The sequence below is a fragment of the Lepidochelys kempii genome, chromosome 2 (assembly GCF_965140285.1).
Source record: "Lepidochelys kempii isolate rLepKem1 chromosome 2, rLepKem1.hap1, whole genome shotgun sequence".
NCBI lineage: Eukaryota > Metazoa > Chordata > Testudines > Cheloniidae > Lepidochelys > Lepidochelys kempii.
This window is the reverse complement of record NC_136381.1, coordinates 83402381-83424830: the sequence shown is the minus strand read 5'-3', so window position 1 is coordinate 83424830 and position 22450 is coordinate 83402381. Positions and strand designations below refer to the sequence as shown.

General features: G+C 40.3%; 1 protein-coding gene across 3 annotated transcripts in view; it reads right to left on the bottom strand.

Annotated features, from left to right (window-relative positions):
• Window positions 1-3605: 3605 nt before the first annotated feature.
• The window catches only part of USP14 (ubiquitin specific peptidase 14), a 36115-nt gene continuing 17270 nt past the window's right edge, over window positions 3606-22450 (bottom strand). For 2 of the 3 annotated variants that reach the window (XM_073331431.2, XM_073331432.2), the window contains exons 6-16: window positions 20715-20773; window positions 18589-18719; window positions 18134-18214; window positions 17134-17213; window positions 14612-14726; window positions 11251-11316; window positions 10814-10906; window positions 7611-7739; window positions 5673-5733; window positions 4493-4600; window positions 3606-4321 (exon numbers count right to left, since the gene is read on the bottom strand). In XM_073331431.2, coding sequence (XP_073187532.1) covers window positions 4170-4321; window positions 4493-4600; window positions 5673-5733; window positions 7611-7739; window positions 10814-10906; window positions 11251-11316; window positions 14612-14726; window positions 17134-17213; window positions 18134-18214; window positions 18589-18719; window positions 20715-20773 — 1075 coding nt within the window. In that variant the 3' untranslated portion in view covers window positions 3606-4169. The remainder of the gene's footprint in view (window positions 4322-4492; window positions 4601-5672; window positions 5734-7610; window positions 7740-10813; window positions 10907-11250; window positions 11317-14611; window positions 14727-17133; window positions 17214-18133; window positions 18215-18588; window positions 18720-20714; window positions 20774-22450) is intronic. The other variant, XM_073331433.2, reaches the window with a different exon arrangement.

The window sequence follows — 22450 nt, the reverse complement described above, 5'->3', positions numbered from 1 at the left end:
TCCTCCATCTGGAGCCCCAGATTTTGTGCCACCCTTCTGAGGAGCTCCATCAGGTGGGACAAGGATGTTCCTGCTACTGCCTCATCAGGTGAGGATGAGGAGGTGGCTTGGGCCAGTATAGGGCCACCTTGTCTGTCTGGTTCCGCAATATGCAGCCAGTCGTCAGTATCTACCCCTGTCTGCTATGGCACTGCGAGATAGCTGTCTGGCCCTGGATGGGGCTCATCTAGCTGAGGCAACTGAAACAGACCCTGGGGATTGGTGGTATGCCCAGGGGGTCCAAAAGGGCAACTACACTGGCATCTGCCACTGCCCTTGGTGCTGGCTCCTCCTAACTACAAAGGACTCCAGCTCTGAGTCTGATACTGAGGAGTCTGAGCCCATGGTGGTGGGGTGCTGGACAGTCCCAAGGATCAGTAGAGCCCTGCAAAGCTGGGGGTATCCACTTCTATCTGTGGACCATTTCTGTAGATACAGATACTGTCAGAGCCCAGCCCGGATACAAAATTTGTAAGAGTGGACAGGCAGCTGTGAGGAACCACAGTGTGGATTCTCCACCTGTCTTGGGCAGAGGAGAGGGTCTCCTGTGGCTCCCCCCAACTGCCTGCCCGGCTCTTACGATGGCTCTGAGCTGCCCTCCTCCCTGACCAGAGCCTGGGCAGTGAGAGCAGTGCTGGCAGCTGTAGGGAGCCTGGGTCCCTCTACCTGCTCTGGGTAGGGGGCTGCTTGCCCCCCCCCCAGGGCAGCTGGAGGGACCCAGGCTCCCCTCAGACCCTGGCCACCTCAAAGGTCTGCAGTGTGGAAGGGAGATCCAAGTCCTCCATTTGACCCTCTTCTACTGGCTCTGGACTAGATGGATCCCTCTGCAGGCCTGGAGTCAATGGTGCTGCCTCCTGCACAGATGAGGTGGAGTGGTGCAGTATGGGTCACGCTCCGCTAGCAGGCTCAAGCCATTTGAGAGCCCTCTGTCGGTCTTTTTAGGTTTCTTACACAGCACTGGCCACCGAGCGGTGCTGGGGGAGGTCTCCGAGTCCTACCTTGGTACGACATCCCTGATTGAGGCCAGTGTGCCAAAGAAACCAGGGCCAGGTCTATGGGACTCAACTCAGATTTGTGGCCTCAGGGCTGTGTCCATCAACAACAGTTTCAGTCTGTGGTCCCTTTCCTTCTTTGTGTGGGGGTGGCATCCTCTACAGGTTTTGCACCTATCCTGATGGGATTCCTTTATGCACTTTAAGCAGGACGGGTGCGGGTCACCCTTTGGCATGAGCTTTTGGCAGATCCTACACAGCTTAAACCCCTAGGACTGAGGCATGCCCTGAGCAGGGGAAGGGAAACCTGACTAACAAGGGTGTTCAAGCACTGCCCTAAACTACAAACTGACTCTTGAAAACTATTTATAGGTAGGATATGAGTACACGAGGGGATCATTTGAAAATGGGAGAAGAGAATGCTCTGAGGACTGTCACTGGTGGTAAGAAGGAACTGGAGAGGTGGCAGGTCAGCAGGGACCTATATGTGGCATCCTGAAGATGCAACTCCAGGGGGCACTGAAGCTGACCAGACAGGTCCTGCTAGGGGAAAAACCTTCCCACGACTGTGCATGTGGCAAGCCCCCCCCTACTTGAACTTAAATTTAACACTTCCCCCACCCATTAAAAGACACATTCAGGGAATGCTAAGGCATGCATTCTAGTTAAGAAATAAGAATTAAGGTTGCCCATTCCTAGTGTAAATGCCTTATAATTCTTAAATACATCACTGCTTTTTTTTTGGTTCATGCAACAGTGCTTAAGGAAAAATTCAGCCTTGTGTAGTCAATGTATCTGGCTCTAGGACCCTGGTTCATTTACTTTAAAAGTTGGAAAGTATGTAAAAAATGGGGTAGGATAGTGCAGGAACAGCAAGGTTGGTCTTGCAGTTAGGTAGGTGAATACCATTAGAGAACTTGATTCTATGTATGACTGTGATGATAGAAAAACCATGTAAATCAAAACTTTCCTAGGGGGTCACTTCTTTCTGGGTGCACAGCTTAAGACAGCAAAGGCCTGACATTTCAAAGTGCAAAACATTCAGAACTGCAGCTGAAGTCAGTGGGAGTTATGGATACTCACTGTGGGATGGAGGAATGAGCACAGGCTTGAGTCAGGAGGTCCTGTTCTCTGTGGGCTCAGTCAAATAACACGTCTGCTTTTCCTACTTGCAAAATATGTAGCTACCTCTTGCATGTGGGTGCTGAGAAGACTAATTACACAACTGCATACACTACTACCTTTTGCCACAGGATCTCCTACCTCAGTCAGTGCACAAGCTGAACGATACTTAGAAAGGGGGAGCTGGTTGGTTGGTTTTTTTTAGCTCCTGCTATGGAGACCTAGGCCGCAAACTCTGCCCTGAATATGGAATTATGACCTCATAGACTTTCCTGGGGTGCTTATCACACCTCAGCACTTAACTATCTGAATGTATCGTCATCTTCCCTGCAACAAAGCAAAGTCACCCCTGCCCCCCTTTTAACAGACTTAACTAAAGCAGAAAAATAAGCCTTAATTCATAGAAGTGCCCATTAAAACACACCTCCATGTCTTTTTTTTTTTTTAGAATATTTAGTTTTGTACATTTGAAGCACAAAATAGGAATTAAAGACTGTTGTACCACACATGCTTACCCAGGCAACCTTAATTGAAACTATGTAGAAATTTAAAATATTGGGTGCAGAGTAGTTCTTAAGCTAGGCCACATACTAAATGTTGCCATCAGAAGCTAGCTTGGACAGACCACAGACTCCTAAGTTTAGAAGTGCTCTGCACAGTTCTACTAATTGGACAGAAGGCAAGTTAAGTGGGATAATGCAGTTTGAGACTCCCACATGGTTGTGCACAGGTTGAGCTGCTGAAATCTAAATATCCTGGGGCCTAACAGTTTAAGGTGTTCTGTATCAGTATAGTTAAAGTGGTACAACCTACCTCTTGTGGACAATTACCGGTGGTTTGAACAGTCATGCCCCTAAAAACAGTGGATGCAGACCAGGCCTAAGTAAATATAGCTAATGTTGAGAAATAGCTAACAGATGGTGCTACCACCATACAGGCACAAAGGCTCTCTTGTTCCGAGAGCAAGGCAAGGTACATACTTCCTCCATTTAACCAGCTTTAAAGGGACAGCAACTTGCCTGAAAAGCTCACTTCCACCTTAAAATTTCTCTAGTTTTAGCATTCAGTAGGGGTTACTTCTGTTTTACTTTCTCCATTTGATAGCACTTCAGGTATAACCACCTTTCCTGCTGAGCTCCTCATGGAGTACTTTTCCATAGGACAAGGTAAGAGGCATGGCACTAGTTCATAGAGCATGCTATGAAGTAACTAAGCTCAACGGTTACTTTTAGGATATTGCTCTACCAGTTACAGATCTAGCTTTTAAAAACTAAATTCCTAAAGAACTAATAGCATTTACCTGTATGTGCTAACAGTACTGCTAGCTGACAGTGACATGATTCTGTGGTCACTTGTAGTTTAGTTCTGGTTTAAGAGGCAGCATAAGTGCTTGCTCTAAGCACAGATGGCATGTCACATTTCAAGATAAAGAATGAATTTTAAACAGGATCGTTGTTGTTGATCACCATTTATTTTAAAGACATGAAATGCCAGCAACAGAACATACTGAGTCAGCACGTCAGGCTGGACAAATACTTGATTGTAGCCATGTTTCTGTGGGTTATGGGCAGCAGCACTGAGTTACACAAGGAGACAACAATTTCCCTTCCATGTTCCTGGCAAAATTGTCAGACAAGGCAAAGGATGGACAGCTATTGAACAAGTGGTATAAACCATGCAAGAGTAACAAATGATGTAAGAATAGGTGTGTAATAAATATTTGGTTGAAGTTAGAGGAGAAAGAGGGAGGCTCAGTTTAGTTAATTAAAAAAAAATATCCTTAGGTAAAAGCTAGTTAAGTGTCCTACTACCACTGAGTGAGCAGCAGTACAGTCCAGCAATGATTTTTTGTAAGTGTTTGGTACATAGATCAGTTTCAAATAGATTAATTTCCCACTTCATGTGAGGAGAAAGGGCTTGAACAAATTGTCTCCAATGCTAAAGCTCCCAGGATAAAGAAATGATGAGTGATCAACATTTATTTCACACCTAGGCAGGAACCACTAACACTGTAGACTAGTGTTCAGCTTCATCTTCAACTACTTCAACTCTGCGAGGTCCATAAAGTAGAACATAAGCTATATGCCAGTCTCCACCCCCAGATAACCTCAAAATATCTTCAGGTGTAACAATGCTGACTTTGTCATCATCAAACTTAATCCATTCATCTACAAAAAACAAAGATAAATTAAACATGTAAATATAAGAATTATGTCTAGTATCCTTTAGGAGGAAAGTTTAAACAGGACCTCAGTATTGACAACACTTTGTTTAAATGAAAAACTTAACTGCACTGGTTAACTTGTACAGTTAGTTAATAGCACTGAAAAGGATATTACCTTGTTTCCTTTTTACCCAAGATACATAATGACCAGAGGAACTAGATCTTCCCTGATGTGTTAGCACTGCCTGTAGGTCGTAAAAACCACAGTTATTGGAGCCAATATCTGGAAAAAAAATTGCACCATACTGATTACACAGAGCCCAATGAGTAACATCAATCTGCACGCAGTTTAAGCTTGCCTTGCTAGAATCACCTTTAGACTGCAATGTTTACGGCTAAGGATACAAATGTCACAGAGTTCATGGATTCTGTGACTTTCCAGGACCTTTGTGACTTCTGGGGCAGGACTGGCGGTCCAGCTGCAAGCCCCTGCCAGCACTCAGGGACAGGTTGCGGGCTTCGGTGAATTTTGTTTATTGCCTTCCACCTGTCCCTGACTTTTACTAAAAAAATTTAACCTTACTTACTGCAGATAATACATTTTTCCATTTAAATAGAACTGTTTTAAGCAACCCAGGTCAGCTTTTTCCTTGTACCAAGAGTTAGATTGTACTGGCCTGACATTGGTTGTCAAATGTATCAAAACCCAAATGCAAAGTACAGCTCTCTACTGCAGGTTACAGAATGGTTCTACAGTCAATGGGAAATAGAACATTTCAGGTAAATAAAGAACAGCTGTTTTTGCAGATTTAATAACTGACATCATTCATGCTGTTCAACTTGAAAGGAACCCCAATGACATCACTACCATTCACATGTAGTAATTTATCACCACACTAAATGCATCACTTAAGTCAACTATTTACTAGGGTTATTTTTTTTAGAAAAGGGGAAACGATTTTGTAATCTGAATTAGGATAGAAGAAATCCTGCTGAGTCCAGTGAGCTACCTTTGAGAGCATGCTGAACTTAAAAGCAGATCTCATTTTACCTGCCAACATTAGTTTTGGAAACAATTCTCTTTTCACATGGTAACTTAGCCCTGGTCTACACCGTGAATGAATATAGGGCTCCTGTGTTGAAGTGTCTTAAATAGATAGCAAACATGTCTTGACTTGCCATTAATCTCTCCATTCCATTACACTGCACCAGGGTTTCTGATAATTCATTTTTAAAGTCATGAAAAATAAAGTTATCTGATGGAGAGATTTTCCCCCACATACAAGATAATTTTATCCTTGCTTAATTAGGATACAAGTTTTAAAGTGACATTAAACCTCTCAAAATTCACTTACCATCAGGAAAGGAAAATGGTTCATATTTAACTTCTTTCTGTGCACCATCACCTTTACTAGACTGGAAAACAATTTTTTTATTATTAATTTTAAAATGCTTTACTATACTGTATCAAAATGTATGGCCTACATCTTTCAAGAGAGATTGTTTGCCTTGATTTTTTTGGTTGCTTGACATGAAACACCTTAACAGAACCTGATTTCCAAAATATGCTCAACACCCACATTCTGAAAATGACACCAGTAAGATCTCGAGGTGGGCACCCAAAAATCACCCAACAGGGACAATATAAGCAGCAGAAAATGTGAAAATGGACTGGAGTGCCAACAAGATTCTGCAATAGAAAGTTTTCATCTCTTCCTAGGGTCACTCTGAAAGCAGGGGAGAGGCTAGAAAGGAAAATAAAAAGATGGGAGGCAAACTAAATGCAAATCAGTTCTGTTCACAATAAACCCCTCTTCTCCCCCATCTAAAAGGGAAAAAAATCCTCCTCCTCCAAAGACTGAAATGAAAGCTGATGGGGCATGGGATATGAACAGTCCAGCTTTAGCAACAGCTATACAATGGTATAGCTTAATGTACAACTTAACATCTTTTTTAAAGAAGAACCTAAAGCAGTGTACCATACAGGATACAACAAAATTGCTTATAGAAATATCCTGTGCTGTAACAAAATCAAAGCACATAAATAAATAACTAGCAGTTTTTAAAACATACTATTGAGCCAATAAGACCACATCTACTTCCGCTCTTCAATTCAATACCAATCACAGCCACTTGGCACCCCTTTAGGATATAGAGCTGAGAGAGCAGCTTCATTCTATTGAGATTTAAATGATCTGCCAGTAAGCAGCAGTATTTGGGCATGTCACCATTTACATATTCATAGAAAGTACTTGTGCATAGCAAAAAGTACTTTGTTCTATATGAATGGTCTCCATCTGCCAAAAAAAGATCAACTGCATCATATTTTTGGAACAGTCCGTCTACTGAAATTAAAGCATAAATAACATATTTGTCTGGTAAGAGTGATTTAACTGACAATTCTTAGAAGTTGATTTTTCAGGGAATTGCCACAAACAAGTTGCTCCCATGTAAGAGCTAGCATCAGCACTTTTTTCCATTCAAACAACTATGCTGACAGCTTTGCTACACTTAGACAATATTGTACATGTATGTATGGGAGACATTTTGCTCAGTTTTTCAATAGGCAATGAGAAAAATGTGTAATATTTAAGGGAATTGTTTTTCTGGCCTATCCTTGGATGAAACTTTTACGTTGTGTGAGTTGAATTTTTTAATCAGATTAGGCATGTATTTTTTTTTTTCCAAATACTGTTGAATATTCCAATTTTGAGTTTTGAAACACATTTACTCCAAGCTCTTGAAACAAAGCTGAAGTTCTGTAATCTGATCACTATTCCTGGGCACAGCCTTGTTTATGTGCAAGTCCTTCTAAGTTAAAGTTGGTATGAATGACATTAAAGCACATTGGTATAACCAGGTCAACATTCTCTTACATAATAAGCAGCTTTCACAGCCCTCAAAACTGCAGTTTAAATTGCTTGAATATATCAATTTATGAAATTGAAAAAATCACTTTTTATTCAGTAAACCTAAAGCATCTACTATTCATCTTACCAATTACAATTGTGCGTAGAAGCTAAGATGGAGACTTTTCCGTGAACAGTTTGTGGAATTAACCTATCAAATCCAAGAATTCTTTTTTTTTTAAGTCATGAAAAAAATTCAAACTATGGCCCATTATGTCAGCATGCAGGTTTGTAAATTACCACTTGATACTATTTTATTATTAGTTTTGATTAGATATTAGTTTTAAGACATGCTGTCCCACTTTCGTTGATTATATGAAACCAAAACATTAATTCAGGATACTACATAAATCAAAATGGCTAAAAAATATTCATGTAACCTACATTCTTTGGCTGCTGATTTATTTTTTTGTCTTCTAGATCCTTGAATTTTGACCGAAATGAAACCATCTTTTCTTGAAGTTCTGATGTACATAACTCATACACATCCAACATAAGAGGAAATTTGACATCCTAGGAACAAGTTACAAAGAGAGTCAGGCTATTAGCTCAATTTAGAACTCCGTATTAAAGAAATGTTTTTTCATAGAAAGCCAATCCCATCTGATCATTTAAATGCACTTAGCCATATTTTTGACACAGCCTTTTCTTGATTTATTCAAAAAGTATAAAATAATTTAAGATGTCCACATAATAGATGTTATAGAAATGCACACAACTGTCCGATTAGCTCTCTGCTGAAAAACTGACTACAAATATTTGTGTATGTCTACATATCGGGTAGCATTGATGTGTGTTTCTGTAACAGGCCAATGCAGTGTAAGCTGCAACAAGCTAAAAACAGTTAATACCAACATTTACATGTTAACAGTCCTTTCTCTATAGACACACTGAATAACGGACATCTCAGTGGGATTCAGTTATTTGTATCTGAGCCTACAGTTTGGATTGCCTAATCACTTACTGATACTAATTTATAATTTAGTTTTAAATACAATTAATGAATGCTTTCTCAAAGTGTTCATACCTAGCACAGTTCTTTATTTTACTCTTTTACAGTACTACTTGCTGTCATAAGAACGGCCATACTAGGTCAGACCAAAGGTCCATCTACTCCAGTGTCCTGTTTTCTGACAGTGGCCAATGCCAATATTTCCCAGAGGGAATGAACAGAAGAGGCAATCAAGTGATCCATCCCTGCCGCCCATTCCCAGCAAACAGAGGCTAGGGACACCATCCCTGCCCATCCTGGCTAATAGCTATTGATGGACCTATCCTCCATGAATTTATCTAGTTCTTTTTTGAAACCTGTTATAGTCTTGACAGAAGATGTTGTGAAGGCCAAGGAGTTCCAGAAGCTGACTGTCCGTTGTGTGAAAAAATACTTGCTTTTGTTTGCTTTAAACCTGCTGCCTATTAATTTCATTTGGTGACCCCTAGTTCTTGTGTCATTTCACCTTTGGAGGAACAGATATTTCTCTGCCAAGATCAATCCATTTTTGAGTGTGAAGAGTATGAAAAATATACTCTTCAACCTCTATTCAGCTGCACGCCTGAAAGAACAGGCCATGCTCCCTGAGCTGCATGATGCCAGTCAGCTAATGGGCCTGCTCCACAAAAGGGAGAGCTTTCATTGAGTATTCCTGGAAACCTGTTCCAGGCATCTGATTTGCTGACAGGGACACGAGGCATTGAAGAGCCAATCCAGGCAGAAAAGGGCCTCTTACGCCATCCCCTACCACATGACAGGTTTCAGAGGAACAGCCGTGTTAGTCTGTATTCGCAAAAAGAAAAGGAGTACTTGTGGCACATGATTGGCCCCTGCCATTCTCAGTGCTGTCATGTTTGAAACTCAGTTTCTATCATAATTCCATTTTCACTAAATCTTAGCTTTCCTTTGGGACTGAAACTTTCCATTCTGTGTCTCATATCCATGTTTTTATTTTCATTATTTTAATTTGGCAAATGCTGAATCTCCCACACAAACCTTCCAGAAGGGAGACAGATATTTGTGCAAACAGCTGAATTTCTGAATTAAACACTGCATGTGACTATGTTTATCAGAAATTGTCACTTTGTTGGTTTTAAATACAGGCAAGTAAAATTAAAGTTATGAGGAGTTAAGAACTGGCTTTTCGCATGCTAACTACATTATTTCTACTATGTTTTCAGTTGCATAGTCACTAATGGCATCTAATTGTATTAGACACCACATGCATGGCTATTTTTCAGCTGCTGAGCATAAAAATGTGTACTTGCAGTCTAAACTAAAAAAATGATAGAAACTTAAAACTAGGCATAGAACTTGTCCTGAATTCTTGGGTGAATTATTTTGTAAATCTGTGTGTGTTAAATTTTTCTAATTGACATCTAATTGACTTATGCCCACTATAAAATTTCTGCTGTTTAACTGTGTATTCAAAAGTGGCACAATGCAGCAGCATTCATCACTACTGTGCAATTTTGTAGTGGCATAGCTAGAGGACAAAAACATGCATAACCACCACAAGTAAACACATCTACAGCCTAGCTACATATATGCTGTGCAAACAAAAAGATCCATGTATACACCTCACTAACAACCTACATATAAATTGGCATGTCTGTGCTCTATAGCTATGCACACCTTCACATCTTCCCTCATTGCAGCAATCTCTCTACTCACCCCTAAATTGTCTCACTATCCAAAACAGAGTACTAAATATAGGATCTGTTACATGCAAGCATTCAGATCTTTTCCCACCTCTCACAAAACCAGCCTTTACTTCATGATAGAAGGAAGCGAGACTTTTTTCTTGGGCTGCTTTTCAGCGGGTTTCAGGAAAGGGCTGGCTTAGGACTTGTCAAAGCAGTAGAGGATTATAGGTCCCTCCAAATAAGTAAAGCCCCAACAGGGTTCTTATACCTAAAGCTGCCTCTGCCCTCCTGCTCTAATTTCACACACATCCTTCTTCCATTCTATGCGCACACATTTTCTTGGAGACCCAGTCATATCATAATGGGCCACACAAGCCTTTATTTTATATATTTTCTACTTTCTTTTTCATTCCTTTTCCTAAAAGCAGGTGGAGAGGCAGGTTCTTCCCTGTCTGACAGTCAGGAAGTAATCTAAGCATCCCTGCTGCCTGAACACTACAAATGAAGCAGTCAGTCAAAGATAAGAGGCCCACTAAGTTTGGAAGTTCTCCCCTCAGAGTGTTGATAGGGGAGTAAGCTGAAAGCAAGAGCCCTCACCCCAGACAGGATAGTCACAAAGTGGCAAATGTGACATCCTCCTCTGAACTAATGGAGAAAGACAGGGTAAAAAATGCTTAATAGCATCAGGGCAATTTAACTTCAGTCCCATGCAGAAAAAACAACATTTAATTTGACAATGTAGTTTCTCTGACAGTTTCAATATATTTCTTTATTCAAAAATACTGTATGCTTTTGGAATTATGTTCTGTCTATATAAGGAGTAATTTGAGAGCAAACACACTTCAACCGAATAGTATCTGTAAGTGTTAATGAACTAGAATAAAATTCTGATCTCCAAGTGTATAAAAACTCTAAACTTCAATATAATGTTGATGAAGATTGCTACTGACCTTAAGAACTTTGGCATTCACTGATTCCTTCTCTTTGTAAAAAAATCGAACCATCTGAATAGTCAGGTAGGCAGGCAAACGACTAATCTTGGACTAAATAAGAAAATATTTAGAGGGATCCATTATACTTCAGATTTTCACAGAGAATTTAGACATTTAGCATTTTTGTCTTAGATTGTAGGCTCTTCTTGGAGGGACTTGGGTCTTCCTATGTCTTTGTGCAACACCTAGCACAAAAGTGCTACATCTTGATTGGAGCCTCTGGATTAAATAAAGTAATAAATTGCTCAGATTTTTACACTTCTTGGTTCTGGAAATCTGCAAAGGTTCACCACATTCTTTTCCAACAGCAACTTAGTGTTTTGAGCCACAAAATTCTTGTCAACATGATGAAGTTAATAAGATTACAAGAATAGTGATGACTGATTACTACTCACAGATTTGATGTACAGAGCATTTCTTTGCAATGTTGGAGAAAGTTTTGTGATTTCCTCTTGAAGACGCTGTGAAAGAAATTAGTGATAATATTAGCACTGAACTAATAATGGACACCTATACAACATAAAAACCAAAGCAGTTGTATGGAACATATACAATCTTAACCCCAGTCCTTATTCTACCAAGCGTACTCTTCTACCTGGTTGCTACAGCTTGATATTTTAGAAGAGCTCAGAATATGAGAACGCTCTGCACAAGGACCATGTTTTTCTTCAGTGCCATAAACATTTGTGATGCTTAACTTAAAGATACCATACAATTATCTGCTATCATCAAGCTTTTTTCCCCCATTAGAAAATTACATGCTATAAACTAGTTGTGCAGTGAGAGATTTTAGATAGAAGCAATTAAAATATTTACAGTATTACTATTATATCAGTGTAATTAACAAAAGAGGAGTATAACCCTGAACTGAGTAACAGACTTATCTTAGAACACTGTTTGAATTATTTAGAAACACATTGGTAGAAAACATAAATGTAAGATCCAAACAAAACCAAGTAACATGAAAACCAAAGACTAATTAGGGGGAGCTGATAAAACATTCAGATTAACCACCTGGTATCCATCTAGGTTCTTAAAGGTTTAGGAACCATGATTATTAAAAAAAATGTGATTAAGTATATCTTTGTATAAAAGTTTAACAAACACTTAAAAATAAGATCAAGAAAATATATCACCAAAGCTAAGCTATTACTAATAGTAAACTACAGAATAAAGCAATATTAACTATTAAATCAATACATTAGTCTCAATATTGGACTGGGGTTAAAATCATGTAGTTAAATAATCAAATATCAAAAAACCAGTCAATACTTACACATTTTACAGAGGATTCTAAGGAGATTGCTGGTTGTTTGGTAAAATTGATTAGTTGGGATTTGTAACCAAAGTCAATTAGATTTATAACTTGGAGCTGATTAATACTGAAACCAAAACCATCTAATGTCTAGAGCACAACCTCAGAGCTAATTATAAATCTATCTTCTTAGAATTCAGTTCTTTGTAGCAGCTACTTTTCTTTCCGCCACCCCCATCAGAGTTATCATCAAAGGAGTCTGTTAACGTGTATTATAAACATAAGTTTCACCACTCTTATTTACCAGAAATTACAGATGGAAATTTCAAGCCTTTCAGGATTTTTAAACACACTTTAGTGAACAGTTTTATTTGCAAGTATTTAGAGCTCCTTCTGGTGCCTTCCTCGTGTGGACTTTACGCATGCACACTGCACACACCCTCAAAACAAAAAGGCTAAAATAGACTGGGATGTCTCCAGACAATAAAAACAAAACAAAAAAGAAAAATATGACACTTAAGGTAATGGGTTTTTTTGCAAATTCTTCAGTTCAGTCTTCTGGCTCTCAGAGCAGGAGCTGGAATTGCAGTTCAGAAGCCAGACAGCGATGTTCTGCTGGCACAGCATTTCTTGGTCATGGACCTCCTTAAGACTAGTAAAAGGCTAGACTGGCCTGGTTGTTGAGGTCATGAATTTCTCTCCCCAAGTTTACAAGTTTGGGGAATTCTGGAAGGTCAGTCTTCCCTCAGGTGGCTTGTCCCAAAAAGAGAAGATTCTCAGCCTTACCTTTGATTTTTCTAGTTGGAGAAATTTACTTACTCTACTTCTATTTAGATGAAACCCATGTAATTTTTTAAAAATTTATCTAAGGTTTCTTACCCCATATACACTATTTCTCTCACAAACAACAGTGAACTCTTGTGGAAATAATTTATAAAATGTAAACAACTCTTAAAGTACTATTATTTTATACAAATACGACACCTAGTGGTAATCTAGGCCATGCATATATCATCGCATGTTAGGCTCAAATTCACAGGAAAGCCCCGCAATTTTTGCAGGAGTTTAATAACTCACTTTTAAATGTTCCTCTACTTTATGCTGCTGTAAATTTGTTTGCCTCAGAATTTATTGCTGACAGTACACTAACCGTTCTAGCAGTTGCCACTGGATGAGTGAAGTGGAAGAAAAAAATCTAATAGTTTGGCTGCTGAGGAAGCAGGGAGAGTTAACAGATACTCCTTCCTCTCCCTTGCTTCTAGGTTTCTCAGCTTAGCATTCCCCTACACCATCTGTGTAGAAAGAGTTCTCAGATTTGGCATTCTGCTTGCTCTGCCCGTCAGTATGCTTCTGCTCCTGCTTGGTATGACAGCTCTTTCACCAACAGCCAAACCAGCATCTTTCTGTAGGTGGTAGCAAATTCAACAATGGCCGACTTGATAAACATATCCGCAATTACGAATGGTGCTACCTACATGTTTCTCTCAATTGTACAAAGTACTTGGCCTTATTCCTGGAAAGACATGCTCCAAGCGTTTAAGTCATTTGTTTTTTCGTCTCAGTTCAAAGGAGAATATTTATCTAAACCCTATGCTAGTTTGGGAGCACAATTCAGCATGATTAAGGCTACAATTTAATCATGGGTATTTTTAGTAAAAGTCATGGACAGGTCCCGGACAAGAAAAAAAAAAATCACAGCCAGTGACCTCTCCATGACTTATACCATAAATACCCCTGATTGAATCCGGGGTGGGGGGACCCCAGGCCGCCCGCTGCTGCTGCTCCTGTCTTTGCTGGTTGGGGGTGGCGCGGAAACCCCAGGGGGCCCGCTACCGCTCAGGTTGCTGCTGGGGGGAGGGGGCAAGCCCCAGGGGGCCTGCTGCCACTAGGATTGCCGACAGGGGGCACGGAGAACCCTCTGGGGGCCAGCGGCTGCCCTGGCCACTGAACCAGCCGTCTTGGCTGCTGCTCAGGCAGCCCCCAGGGCCAGCTGCCCAGGGCCACCAGAGCAACACCGGTGCAGCTGACCCTGGGGCCACCCTAGCGGCTAGCTGCAGAGTCACTCCAGCAGCGGCCGGTGTTGCTGCCTCCAGGGCCGCCTGAGTAACTGGCCCCAGGGGCAGCCCTGGGGTCAGCCAAAGTAGTCACTTCAGAAGTCAAGGTGGTCGCAGAATCCGTGACTTCCATGACCTCTGTGACAGACACAGAGCCCTAAGCATGATCAATAGATTTACCTGAAGAGAGCTGGAATTAGAAATCAATCTCTGGCTGCACTACGTCAGGTTCCAGCTAGTGCTCCAGTTTTTTTGGTTAATATGCAATTCATCCCCCCTTTTCCTCTTGCCATATTCTACTCAAAAAGGTCTACTCATATTCTACTCAAAAACTACCTTTTACAGTTGGGAAGTGAAGCTTGCTGTCAAATATTGTCTCTGATAGCCAAGGGCACTGATATAGGTAATTTAGAATGTAAATCAAACAAGATATTTAATACTACTCACCAATTTAAGTCCTGTAAAAAGATATTTGACTTCTTGATTAATAAAGCAGCTAAGTTGAAGCTGATTCTCTTTTCCTTTAGTTACTTCCTCCTCTTCTGCTTCTGTACATTTCATGCTTCATGCAATTAAGGAAAACCATCACACCCTAAGAGCTGAACTATTGCTCTATTTACACGAGTAGGATCAATGGAATACTAAATCAGTTAATACAATCTGAAACTCCTGATTAGGCAGCATTTTTATTCATCCCTTTAAAAGGCTTAATTTTTACATAAATGTGGTTTTAATATCAGAAAGAAACTACTAAGATTTGGAACAATGAAAAGCCCTTCTGTTAAATAAATCCCCACCCACTTTTCTCTGCTTTAACCAGTCTAATGGCTAGAGTGTTAGTCCATGGAAACAGCAACAGCTCACAATACACGTTTTGTTGACACTTAGCCTTGCAAAGGCCATTTTACTGCTCTATTTAGTTTGCCAGTATCAAATCCTAGGATCAGCTTCAATATTACACTCCACGAACAGTGGCTGAGTGGAGTAGAGACAACTGCCCTAAGTTCTTCTACATCTGCTATCTCCCAGGCTCCCCCCACTTCTTTAGACCACTGAACAGCCTTCTCTTTGAAAACTGATAGGTATTTTATCATGGTTAAGGTTAAGATTTTATCATGGATATTTTTACTAAAAGTTGCAGACAAACAAAAGTTCACAGGAGTCTGTGACTTTACTAAAAATAACTGGGGGGCAAGGCTAGGGAGGGAAAAGGAATGATGACTGGAGCCCCATTTGGAGGAGAGAGGGGATATGACAGAACAAGTCCCACTGCCATGGGTGGGGAGGGGGCACAGCTTTGGCTTCAGCACCAGACACAGTTTGTGGGGGGGGAGGGAAGGGGAGAGAGTGGGAAGTAGAGAGCGCACAGCCATGGTTCCGGCCCAGAGGCTGCAGAGCAGGGGCACATGGCCTTGGCTGCAGTCACTGGGCACAGCCCCGAGGAGGGGCACAGCCCCGAGGAGGGGCACATGGCCCTGGCCCCAGCCATTATTTTGGGGGGCCAAGGGGGAGGAGGGAGAAGAGCAGTAATCGTGGCTGCAACGCCAGCCGAAGCTTCAGAGGGGGCACACAGTCCCGCCTTCAGCTGCTGACAGCTGAAGGTCAGGGACATCTGGTAAAGTCACTGAATCAGTGACTGCCGTGACTAAATCGTATCCTTAAAGATGGTATACATCCCCTTCCATACCTTCTCCCTTTCTATCTCAACTGCCTTTCTTTCTTCCCTAATTCTATAACTAGTCTCCCCATCACTTCCTCTTCTGTAGTTTTATCCATCCCCTCCTTTCACTGTTCTTCCTATCAGGTGACCTAGTTGATAGTGGACCACTTATGTCCAGGCTTTCCTCATTTGCAGTTCCTTTCACCATGCACCTCCTAGTCTCCCTATCAGCTAATTTTTCCCTTTCCTACACCTTCATCTCTGTTCCACATACCCTTCCATTACTACGTTCTCCCCATTCTCCAACCTACACCCCAAACTTTCTGTGGACTCATTTCATCATGCCACTGACCTATGTATCTATTCTCCTACCATACTCATTCTGTTCCTCCACCCACAGTTTACAGGCTCAGAAACTGAAATGAGGTCCATGGTATGAAAGCAGAAAAGCATGGCCCTCTTGCTCCAAAAAGATCTAACACCTGACTCTGCATCAAGAAAGTTGTATAAGATTACTACCCTAATCTTAACAGATATTTCCCCCTCAACAACTTAGAAAAGCAAAATATTAAAAACTGCCTCAGGTCCTTCCCCATATGTCCAGGGGAAAGAAAAAAAAAAAAATACTCCACAGGCCCAAATATGGCATGCACTCAATTTCATTATGGGTAGGTGATCAAGAATAGTACACTATGCCTGAAATGCCACTTCCATGGAGCATGTCAATCTTGATCCACCTCCCAAAACAAATTATTTTTCTATAAAAAACCCTACTCTTTGAAAACTGTATGATGAATCCACTTCCTAGTCACCTGATGGTGTGAGATTTATTTGTTATATATTTATTGCATTTGACGAAATTCCTCAGGAAAGGGATAGCAATGTACAAAACGTGGAGTAGACTAAGAACATCAGCAACCCTCAAATTAGCAATTAAATGCGTGGCCATCTAGTCCCTTTTGTATTACGATATCGTTGGTATCCATGTAAAAGTAGACTTTCAGCATTTCCTGAGGCAAAGAATTTCAAATGCTATTAGTTTCTAGAGAAGAACCATTGTATATTTAAGTTTTGTTTTTAAAAAAGTTTCCAAAGGTACCATTTTTCCCATTACTGCTTATTCTAATTTTTGTGATGTGCTTTTATGTACTTCTACAATACAGATGTATCTTTTCCCCAAGTATCTTCTCTCTCTAGCCTCTTCTGGGTTAAGTTTTTCATTTTTGTTATCCCTTATGTGTGAAATCCCCTCCCCACTATGAGTTACTAAATCACTACTGCTCTTTAGACCTTAAAATCCTTAGGATACGTTGTTTCAAATTCAATGCTGAAGAACTGATCAACTAAACTCTTCTTTTTAGAAGCTGCTGCTGAAGCTCCAGAGTCAGTCTGCAAAACAGGTTTTCTTATTATAATTTTAAGTAGCAAACAAAAACACCATCTCTTCCATGCAGACAACAATTAAGTACTTTTAAAAGATAGTTCATGAATGCCTATTCATTCAAAAAGAACACATACCTATGGTTACATAAGAAAACTAGATATGTTGAAATTTCATCTGCTTAGTCTCCCTATCAGAGTGAAAAAGATTTAGACTAGACACCAACATTAGCATTTAATTACTGTGAAAGCAGTCTCTTTAGACCATAATACTGGCAAGAAACAGCAAATGTCTTTATTAAAAACAGCACCACTTTATTTTTCACTGAAAGGTAGAGTTCTCTATAATACTTTTTAAACTATAAACAAAACTGTTTTATCACTGATCTTTGTAAACCAAGACACTCCACAAAGTATTTTTTTTAAAGCTACACTTGGGGGGAAGTTTCACCCTTACCCTGGAGAAAATAAAGTTCTCGGTGAATTGACTAAGCTAATCCTGTTTGCTGCAGCATTCCTGCTGACATCCTTCTCTGAATCCCAAACCACAATAATGCTTTTTAGAAACAGCCAACATCATATAAAATTAATAGAATGTTAGGGTGACTGGACTCACATAAGCACGGATCTTGTGGTCTTCCACACTGGCTTATGTAGGGCCAACATGGAAACTCCTTCCATAGCATAGGCACCCCAATGTGCGATTTAAGTGGCATGGAGGGCCTTGCACTGGCTCTCAACATCATGAGGCAATTTCATTTATTAGACTATAAATATAACCTAGGGAGAACTTGGTAGTGCTCCAACCTAATGAAATTTGTTCAACTATTTATTGATGTACCCCCCAATAAGAATATCAGTCATGAATACTGTATTATAGCCTCATCTATAGTCAGAATCAAAGAATAATACAAGATGATGTCTATTACCTCCATAAGAGCATCACCTTCTATCCCTTCCAGCTTTTGCTGTAGTACCCTCATCATTTGTACCCAGCATTCATTGGCATCCTATGAAAAAACAGAATATTGAAATTTGACTAGATACCAGTAATTTGCATTTATGATTTTAGGTATGTACTCTTATGAAACTACTATCAATCCCCTGATAACATGAAATTTGTAATCTGAGTAAGCTGAGCTGGTGTTTGACTCTTCATGCAACTTTTTCTCTACACCCTACAAAAAAACATCTAGCTTTTGGAATACAAAAGGCTACAGAATAATATTTGGACTTCAATAGCTAGAAGTAGTAATTTTCTGTTGAGTTAATGTTTTGCAACTGTATTCTATGACAGAATAAGTTATTTGATAAATACATCTTTTCCAGAAATGTATTCCTTGGACACTGTATAATATATCGGAAGTTAAGTGAAAGTCTTTACCTGTTGGAGATATTGGCCTTGATCACCTTTCTCTGCAAATTGTGGGAAGGCCATGTGTAAAAACTGCAGGAGAATGATGGGTGGGATGCTGGAGGACGTTTTATCCATGGAATCAAACAAATCTCTAAGAGCTTAAAAATAAAGCAAGTGAGTTTTGAAAATAAAAAAATTAAATGTAAAAAAATCCTCTTAAAAATACTACAGCAAACTAGTAGTTAAAATGAACAGCAAGAAGGCAACAATATCCAAAGGGAACACTTATTTAACAGTGTCAAATTAGAACTTTTCACCAAAGGGCCCAGTTGTTTCACAGTAGGTACAATAGATGCAAAATGTGCCTGCAAACATGATTACGCAGGCATAGCAAATGACCCAGATATGAAAGATAGGCACATAGTGCCTTGCCCTTTGATGCCACTTGAAGCTGGCTCCTCACTAACAGTCCACAAATAGAAATGTCGTTCACCAAAAACTATTTAACACACTCCTGAAGCACAATGTCTTTGTAACATGTCTATACCTAAAAACAAAAGGTGTTCAGGTTAAGATCCACTTTCTATAACTGAAAGCCACAGTGACTTAAGTGTCACTTATTGCTGATAGGACCAAATCTAAACTTGATTTTTCCACACTTAAAATTCTTCAGAGAATACTTAAACTTCGCACCCAGGAAAAGCAAGTCAATGTACACTAGTGCAGAAAGTTCAAAGCTATTTGCAGTGTAGTGGATGATGCTGATTAAGAATATGTTGAGTGGCAACATACACACACACCCCCTTTCCTTCCATTCCTAGCTGCATATATGAATCTTATTTCTAAAAATGTATCCATTATACAGAACTTCAAGTTTCCAAACGCTTTACAGACACTGACTGCTGCTCACAACAGCCTGTGATGTAGGCTTTACAGGTAAGGAGACCGAGGCATGAAGCTTTTATACCAATGGATATAGCTAATGTTATTTTATAACAAAAAAAACTAAATTTTATGGCCAGTTTCTTCCTGTCCCTGTGATCCAACATCTCAAACACTGACTCCAAGAGGCATTATCTCAATATGACACAGGCATTAAAAAATGCGTGTGTGTCATGCAGGAGCTCCTGACCAGCCCAGCACCAACGAGTTAACTAAGGATTTACTTATCAATGTATTAGACTCCTCAGAAGCAACGTTGTCACCTCAAAATAAAATAATAAGGGACACAAAGTAGAGGCAGTGAGAGGGGAAGGGGCAGGCATGGTTGTATAGAGTAACCATTGAACTTACCACCCCAAAATTCGATCAGCAGGCATACCCACAAACTGGACCTTTCCTTCTTATTTTGTTTTGTTTTTCCTTAAATGGACTGGTAGAAATCCCAGTGTGCTGGCCCAGCATCTTAGTGGGGCAATGAAATAGAGTAAAAAAAGAAAACAAAGTGGACAAGTAGTACCCTTGTTCAAATGTAAAGGGTCTAACTAGAGTTCTAGTTAGAGCTCAGAGATACTGGGCCTTTGTGAGCTCCTGCTACCCAGACCACCATCACCACCACCAAAATAAAATGTTACTTTCCCTTTGGAGATTAAATATATGATGCTATTATGAAGTTTAGGGTAAGGATTATGGCATATTGAGGATAGCAGTCAATATTACTCCAGTGGTGTTGCAAGACCAATAACATCTATTGAATGTAGTGTCACTGGCATGGTGAGTTCCAGAAGTACAGTTATAACCTACTATTAAGTGAAAAACAAGAACTGTCGACTCAGATGTTTACATGGGAAGTGTTCACCTCAAATGATGGAGAGGAGTGCTTTACAAAGTCCCAATTACTTTAAACCACACTTAAGAAATAAGGGCTAATGCTTTACATTTAAGGCTAGATTGTGCCTAGTTTCAGGTGGGTAATCCACACTACTCCAAATATACCTTTGTTGGAGTAAGTTTTGGAAGGTGCAGAAAAGTATGCTAGATTAGTCTAGTCCTTAGAAGTACATTAGGTGGTAAAGGTTAAAATGAACCCCTCAGTGCTCTGGAGTTCCTAAGGCATAAACTCCAAAGAAAAACACACATTAAAGACTTGCAATAACAATCCTGGACTCCAGCAAATAATAGCAAAAACACTCTGTTCTAATCCAAATACCGACCTGCAGTAATATACTGAGCAGAGGCCATTTCTCCTGAAGCTCTCAAGGCACCGGCATACCTAAAAGAGATTCAGATAATTTGCATGCAATTAAACTAAATCATATAAAATAAATTTTTAAAAACAAACACCAGGTTTTTAATTCACAAAAGAGGGGAGTGGATAAAATGGTCAGATAGACATTTAAAAACATTCTGAAAAAGGGTTCTGGGTAGATTCACTGAACTTGATGTAATCCAAGTATTTACCGCCTGGCAGCATTCATCCTCTAGTGCTTTGACACCCACCCCAAACCATCATTTCTACTATAATCACGCTGAAGCAAAGGAAAGGCTGGCATCCCTCAAATCACTTTTGCTTAAGAGTAAATGAAAAAAAAATCTTATTAAAAATTTGATTACTTTAATTCTATGTGATTTTGCATACACTCTACTTCCATTTAATTCTGTCCCCCCTTCTCTTCCTGTTTCTTGGAAGAGGAGCCTTTCCTTGCTTAGCACATGAAAAGTAAGGCTGAACACTTGTCTAACCACAGGTTTCTACTGCTTCACATGGGAGCAACAGCTACCTCCTAAAATGATTTGAGTCAAGGTGGGGAGGAATAGTCACACTCAGTGGTAAAAGCAGATGAAAGCTGAGCGGAGATCACTAGTTCTGGTAGCTATCGTCACACATCTCCCTCTTATGAAACAATGCAGTGTGGCAAGGGGAAGGGAATGGGGACAAGAGAGTAAGTAACCAAAAGGAGTTCATGTCCCCAAGCAGGTTCCCAGCCAGCTAGGGGGGGTGGGGGAAGCATGCACCAAGAGTATGGAACAAAATGGGGCACATTTCTGGTGTGTCCAATCGTGATTTCTACCAAGGAGGACAATGTATTTTAGAAAAGCACAGGAAAGGGGGAGCACATGCAGGAGTTACTCCTTAGAAATTTCTGAAGTATCGAATGCAACTTCCTCCATCTTATGAGATTAAGATATTTAGAGTCACTGTGGAAAGTTCTCTGAAAACTTCCGCTCAACGTGCAGTGTTTGAAAAGGCTAACAGTATGTTATGAACTATAGGAAAAGGATAGAAAAGAAGACAGAAAATATCATAATGCTACTATAAATCATGGTGTGCCCACAACTTGAATAGCGTGTCCAGTTCTGGTCACCCCATCTCAAAAAGTATTTAGAAGAACTGGAAAAAGTTCAGAGAAAGGCAAAGATGATCAAGGGTATGGAATGACTTCTATGAGGAGAGATACAATACAAAAAATAGGGGTCACCCAATGAAATTAATAGGCAGCAGGTTCAATACAAACAAAAGATCATTGCCATGAGATGTTGTGATAGCCAAAAGTATAACTGGGTTAAAAAAATAACTAGATAAATTCATAGATCATAGAATATCAGGGTTGGAAGGGACCTCAGGAGGTCATCTAGTCCAACCCCCTGCTCAAAGCAGGACCAATCCCCGATTTTTGCCCCAGATCCCTAAATGGCCCCCTCAAGGATTGAACTCACAACCCTGGGTTTAGCAGGCCAACGCTCAAACCACTGAGCTATCCCTCCCCCCCTAAATTCACAGAGGATAGGTCCATCAATGGCTATTAGCCAAGATGATCAGCAACTGAAACCCAAGATTGAGGCAACCCTAAACCTCTGACTACCAGAAGCTGGGAGAGCAAGACAAGGATGGATCACTTGATAACTGCCCTGTCCTGTACATTGCGCCTGAAACTCTGGTATAGGCCAC